General features: G+C 54.8%; 1 protein-coding gene across 1 annotated transcript in view; it reads right to left on the bottom strand.

Moving 5' to 3' along the window:
• Positions 1-4933: 4933 nt before the first annotated feature.
• The window catches only part of FAM96B (family with sequence similarity 96 member B), a 2200-nt gene continuing 529 nt past the window's right edge, over positions 4934-6604 (bottom strand). The window contains exons 2-5 of the mRNA XM_015567819.1: positions 6373-6546; positions 5974-6099; positions 5514-5559; positions 4934-5149 (exon numbers count right to left, since the gene is read on the bottom strand). Coding sequence (XP_015423305.1) covers positions 5052-5149; positions 5514-5559; positions 5974-6099; positions 6373-6546 — 444 coding nt within the window. The 3' untranslated portion in view covers positions 4934-5051. The remainder of the gene's footprint in view (positions 5150-5513; positions 5560-5973; positions 6100-6372; positions 6547-6604) is intronic.

Here is a 6604-nt window from a genome sequence, read left to right as displayed (position 1 = left end):
GCACTGGGTCCGCGCTCCGGAGCAGCCTATTTAAGCCTCTGCCCGCCCCCGCGCTCGCCCCCGTCCACGCTGAGGCCGGGGCTGACGTGTCTGTCCCCCTCTGCCCAGGAGGGATCCCACACCCTCCTCCCAGAACCTCACACCCACCGAGACCCCGCCCCACCCGCCAGGGCGGAGCAGGGCAGACTGGCAGACAAAGCCCGGGTCTGAGTGTGTGGTGTGTGTGTGTGTGTGTGTGTGTGTGTGTGTGTGTGTGTGTGAGAGAGAGAGAGAGAGAGAGAGAGAGAGAGAGAGGTGGGAGGCAAGGAAGGGGGAAGAAGTAGGGAGGGGATGTGAATGGTGCTGAGGAGGTGTAGGGTGGAGGGTGCCGTGATGGCTGGGGGCAAGGACCAACCAAAGTGTGCCAACCCCTCTCTGGGGAAGAATTAGGTCTGGCCCTTTAAAAGTAAATTCACCACCACCACCCCCTCCACCCGCCTCTTGCCCTGCCCTGGCTTGTCGCCCAAGCAAGCAGAACATTTACAGACTGGACAGACTTCACCCTTCTCTACCCATTGACACCCACTCCCCACTGTCCCGTATCTGAGCTGGAATTTAGGGGTCCTCAATCCGACTTCTAGCCTCAACACCAAGTTCTTCCCGCTCCTCCCTGCCACGGGAAGTAGAAGTTTCAGCCTGATGAGCTTGCCCTTCAGGGTGAGGGTGAGTGTCACCCCATAAACCCCTGGGGGCCTCTGCGAGCTACTTGGGGGAGGGGATAGGGAAGGGAGGCCCTCTGGCAGTGTCTGCAGCTAGAGGTTTCAGCTTGAATCCTGGGAGGGAACACAGGCCCAGAGCAGGGAAAGGATGAACTCAGTACCACCTCAACCCCCAGCACCCTCCAGACAGCTGCCAGCAACTCTGCTAAAAATACCTGGCCCTGGCCCCCGCCCTGGTCATTCTGTTTCTGGGCTGGAAGTTGCCCAAAGTTGGGGAAATCCTGGCAGGCAGGTGTCAGATGCCAGCAGGGGCAGAGAGAGAGGGAACTGGACCAGGAACTGGATCAGGGCTGGATCCAGCCACTTTAAGAGCCTCCAATGCCTCCCTCCTTCGCCCTATTCCTAGTCTGGACCTGCTTGTTCAGGACACAAGCAAAACCTGGAGGTTCAGACACCCATCAAGGAGGAGCGCCGATGCAGGGAGAAGTGGGGGGAGCTCTTAGCCACCACTGCCCAGAGCTCATCCCTTCTTCAGACCTAGGGTGGCCGCCGGGACACAGAGGGGAGATGTAATGAGGAGGGTTGGTTTCTAGTCCTGGTTCTCCCTCCGGGTTCCTGGGTCTTGCCTCCATCCCAGTCTCTGGGTACCCAGCTATAAATTGGACATGAGCTAGTCCTCCTCACTCATATATCTGGGGTATGTGAGGGTTGGGGGCAGGCAGGCTGTGAGGTGCTTCGTGACAGGGCCCTACTATAAGACTCTGACGTTTGGTTTTAACAAGTGTGGCAGGAGTGGAAACACCCATTCAGGGCTCAGGTGACATCACAGATGATGGATCCTGGTGTGCTGTTATAGGTTGTCATGGAGACCCGGTAGGGCTCTCTTAGCTGCTGAGTCAGTTTCCTTGACAACATCAGAAAGGGCCCTGGAGTGAGGAGGGCCTGGCTAAGTGTTAGGGGGTTCATGCAGTCCCCTCTCGTTCTTGAGGTCCCCAAAATAAGCCAGGGCTGCACTACAGGGTGGCCCATCCAATTGTGTTCTTCACACGGCCTGAAGGGTCTTGGAGGCCTGGACAAGCTTATGCTGGCTCTAACTTCCTGGGCCAGGTCTAATGGGAAGAGGGGGTTGTGGGTCGAGGCTCATGTCAGCAGACACAAGTCTCAAGGGCCAGCACACCACTTCCCATCAGGATCCTGGCTGGGCTGCTTATGGCCCCTCCTACCCACCGCTCACATGACTATGTCACTGAAAAGAGCTTCTGCATGTCCAGCAGAGGGTGGGCAAGAGGGGGGCGGTGGTATCTGTGGCCCTTCCCAGCAGGGAGCCATGCAAGGAATTAGGGCTGGGTTTCCCCTCTGGTAATCTGAGCTCTTGACCTCAGCAGTGTTTCTTCATTGCCAAGGGAACTGCATCCACATTGGGCCACTCAGGCCCCAGGCATTCCCCAATAGGCCAGACACACTCACTTCAAGCTTAGGTATGGCCAGGAGCCCCAGGAACCAAGACCAGGACATGACCTTCAGACACTTCCACTCTCACCTCCTGATCCTCCCAGCTTTCTCAACAAGCCGACCTTCAAATCCCAGCTCTGTCCCTCACTAGTTGTTTCACCTCTGCCCATTTATCTTGGCTGAACCTGTTTCCTCCTGTGTAGAATAGGGATATTGTCTTGGAGGGGGTTGTTATATCAATAAAGTAGTTGGCACATGTCTGGTATATAGTAGTTTCTCAATAGGAACACTTTCTTTTTCATGCTTGGTTGGGCAGGGCAGGTTGAGTGAATCCGTGGGCCCTGTCCTGTTTCTTCTTTCCTGCTTCTGCTCTGTGCTCTCCAGAACAGTGATCTTCTCTAGATAGGGGCAGATCCCTCTCCTCTCCCCCCCATACCCACCTTTTCTCTGTGGGACCCTCACATCCTTCTCCCTCCCTTCTGTAGCAAAATGCTGCAAGGGGGACTTGGCTAGGCTTCAATATCTTTAGCTCTCCTCACACAACAGCCCCCACACCTCAGTTCCTCTGTTCTTGTCTAAAGTCCAATTCATTCATTCATTCATTCATTCCACTGACTTCTACTAAGTACCTACTGTGTGCCCTCAGACCCTTGTGCTGTGGGCATGATGATAAGCAAAAGTCCACATAGCTGGTCATGTTCTACATGCCATCTAGTCCTGGGTCAATCTCATTTCGCTATGATTTGTCATTTCCATTTTGCAGACATGGTAACCGAGGCCTGAGAAGTCATAGGCCAGAAACAGAAGAGCCAGACACACCCGGTAGAAGGCTTTAGAGACCTAAAACCTCAAACACCCCCCACCCCCCAACCCGGTACCCATGTCCTCAGACAGCACCTGGGTTCCAGAAAGTTCCCTGGGCACTAGCCCAGGATTCACAGATGGTGTCCATGCAGGCAGCCAGGGGCCAGACACATGAGTCAAGACTGACAAGGGGACTGTCTGATGTGACTGCTGTGACATGATCAGCTTAATATCCCTTGCCCACCACGGCCTGGCTGCCAGGAGGGCCAGCGGAATGACTCAGTGACACCTGCCTTCCCGATGACTTTCCACACCCGGCTGAACAGACACCACAGACACCTTTGAGAGATCAGGGCTGTCAGTGTGTATACGGGTGGTGAAGCTTACAGCCAGGTACTGGTGGTTGGGAAGGCTCCCTGGGGCCTGAGGGACCCTGGCTGGTCACCCTCCCTCCCTGGAGCACTGAGCTTCTCCGTCTGTGTAAGTGTGTGTGTGTGTGTGTGTGTGCACACGCGCGCGCGCGCGTGGGTGGGGAGGTAACAATGCCTGGAAGATCACCTGACATGGGCCCAGATCCATTTTAAATCTCCACAGACCAGTCCCAAGTGATTGTCATGACCATCCCCACATGACATGTGAAGAAACTGAGGCTTCACCTCTCTGAGCTCGGGCAGCCAGATCTTGTGTCTCTAGGGGAGGAAGCCACGCCCTCCCGGAATTGGGGTGGGGGTGGGCGCAGGCCCTTCCATTCAGGCAACAGCGCCCCCTGCCAGCTGAGCTGTAACTGCTAAACTGCTTTAGTCCCTCCTTACTCCCTAGAGGTCTTGGGGAGTAAATTACTTATTCTAGCAGCTCATCTCACCTGCAAAATAGGGATAATAGAGAGTAGTAACTGCTACAGAAATTTGGATCAAGAATCGCCCGACTAGGTAGTATATGTGTAGTTGCCACCAGGATAGGCTGTGTTGTCAGCCGGCTCTGGAGAACAGATTTACCAAATGCTCAGACGCCCTGCTGAGGCCTCTGGAGGTCTCTGCCCACAGTCACTTCTGAGTCTCAGCCAGGAACACCTAACTCAAACCTAACTCACTCAACTTCTGGTTTACAGGAAACACAGCAGACAAAGGAACAAATCAAACCGTGGTACTTCTCCAGGACAACTCACCTGGACTTTTCAAAAAAGTCAGTGCCAAGGAAGATAAAAAGGTGGGGGTTGGGAAGAAGAGAGGTAAAAACCAAATGCAAATACGTGAAACTCGACTAGAGCCTGATTTAAAAAACAACTATGAATGATGAGAAATTCACATATGACAGGATATTAAATGGTGTTAGGGAATTGTTCATTTTTTGCCAGATAATACTTTTTTTTATTGACTTCAGAGAGGAAGGGAGAGGGATAGAAACATCGATGAGAGAGAACCATTGATCTGCTGCCTCCTGCAAACCCCCTACTGGGGATTGAACCCGCAACCCAGGCGTGTGCAGCGACTGGGGATTGAGCCCGCAACCCAGGCATGTGCAGCCGACCGGAATTGAACCCAAAACCCTCCAGTCTGCAGGCCAACGTTCTATCCACTGAGCCAAACTGGCCAGGGCACAATCTTTTTAAAATATCTTTTTATTGATTTGAGAGAGGGCGAGGGAGAGGGGGAGATCAAAACAACAATGATGAGCAAGAATCATTGATTGGCTGCCTCCTGCACGCCCCCTACTGGGGATCAGTCCCAAAACCCAGGCATGTGCCCTTAATCAGAATCGAACCTGGGACCCTTCAGCCAGCAGGCCAACCCTCTATCCACTGAGCCAAACCGGCTAGGGCTCTTTCCAATTTTTTTTATATATTTGCAACTATTCCTAATCAAACCATCGAGAGAATTTTTTTAAATAAGCTCAACCTGTTATAGGCACTCACTATGACCACCCTCCCACAACCTCAAGTAACCCAACCAAGATGAAAGACGCGAAGGCACACAGGAAAATGAATATAAATTAAGGGTTTATTACAAAATGCAAAGTGTGAGTTTCTTATTGTCAGTGATTCAAGAAGACAAGGTCATGAGCCCTGGGTGAGGCTGGAGGCTTTTCGAAAAGCCAGGCTCAGGAGCGGGCCGACAGGCACTGGTTCACAACCTCCAGCAGGTGGGTGTTCTCCAGGGCAGCTGCCACCCGCTCCTTATCTGCAAGTTGCTTATTCACTGCATGGGAAGGAGGTAGTGGTAATACGTGTATATACTCCCACCAACAAAGCCCCCCACCCCTTATCTCCTTCCCAGGACCCCACGCCTCAATCAGGCTACGGCAACCACCGGAGCCCACATCTGGAACCCCTCCCACTTCGCTGCTCAAGTCTGCCTCCCATAAAGCCTGACACCCCCTGGTCCGGGGCAGTTAGGAGGTGGGGGGGACGACACAGTAAGCACAGGAGACACCAGTCAGTCCAGCTTCAGTCTAGGCTGCCACCTCCACTGAGGAGTCACCCACCCAGCACCCTCCTGGCTCCACAAACCACCAGGGCAAGGGGAAAGCTTCGAGGCCAATGCCTCAACACCCCACACTTACCTGCATGCTCTGAGGCATGGGTCCCTGGCGTAATGTGCACGTCCATCTGGGAGGGAGACAGGTAGAGCCTGAGCCCTCAGCCACCTGTCTATCCCTGCTTTCCTCTCCCCCATTCACCACCTCCTAATCATGACTCTGAATTCTGGCCCTTCCAGTAGACCCCAAATCCACCCGGAGCCACTCCCCTTCTCCCCAAAGGGCCGGCCAACTGCTGTTGACTCAAAAGCATTCTACCTGTGCCCCGTCCCTGCTCCAAACCTATCGTTAGCTCCCTGCTGCCCTTCCCGACCCCACTCCTCACTACTCTTTTGCACTTTCCAGCTCGGGCCTTTACTCGTGTTGTCCCTCCCAGTTTTGTCCCTTGTTAGCTGGGATCCTTCCAGGTCCGTGTTTCTGCTCTTCGTGTTCTCCTCGGTAGCAGATAATTCCACCCCATCCCCAGCGCGCAGGGCCAACTTACTTTGAAACGCTGGGGGAGAGATCGCAGGAGCTTGACTTTGATGGACAGGCCAATGAGGGTAGCCATGCTGCAGTGAGGAATGGTGGGGGTGAAGGCCACTGCCACTGTGCTCTCGGGGTCGCTCACCTGGGTGGGGGTGGGCTGTCAGAAGTCTTGGCGCTTTCAGCCCAGCGTTCCTCTTCTTACTTTGTGGCTTGGGAGCAAGTCGCCCGACTTCTATGGGCCTCAGTGTCCTCATCCATAAAATAGGCACAACTCCCGTCCCCTCCATCCCCCCCGCCCCCCAAGATCCCCTGAGGAGTCCCTGAGCTGAGAGAATGGCGGCCGCTTAGTGAACAGGTGAACCTTTCTGACTCCTGAACCAGTCGCTCCCCTCGGACGCTCGCTGGCCTGACTCACCTGAACCCGCACTTGCTCCACTACGTTCAGTTCCTCTAGTGTCAGCGGATGCTCCGGGTCATTGATGGAGCGAATCAGATGTGGCCAGTGAAGGAAAGGGGCCTCTGCGCCTTTGCCCGCTCTGCACCCTCCGCCGGGAATGCCTGCGCCTGGCACAGCTCCACCGACCACTGGACGTCACTTCGTCCCCCTCCCCGGCCCCCGCGAACCCGCCCGCGCCCGGCGGCGGATA

The sequence above is a fragment of the Myotis davidii genome, unplaced genomic scaffold (assembly GCF_000327345.1).
Source record: "Myotis davidii unplaced genomic scaffold, ASM32734v1 scaffold243, whole genome shotgun sequence".
Lineage (NCBI taxonomy): Eukaryota > Metazoa > Chordata > Mammalia > Chiroptera > Vespertilionidae > Myotis > Myotis davidii.
This window is presented reverse-complemented; position numbering and strand designations above follow the sequence as displayed.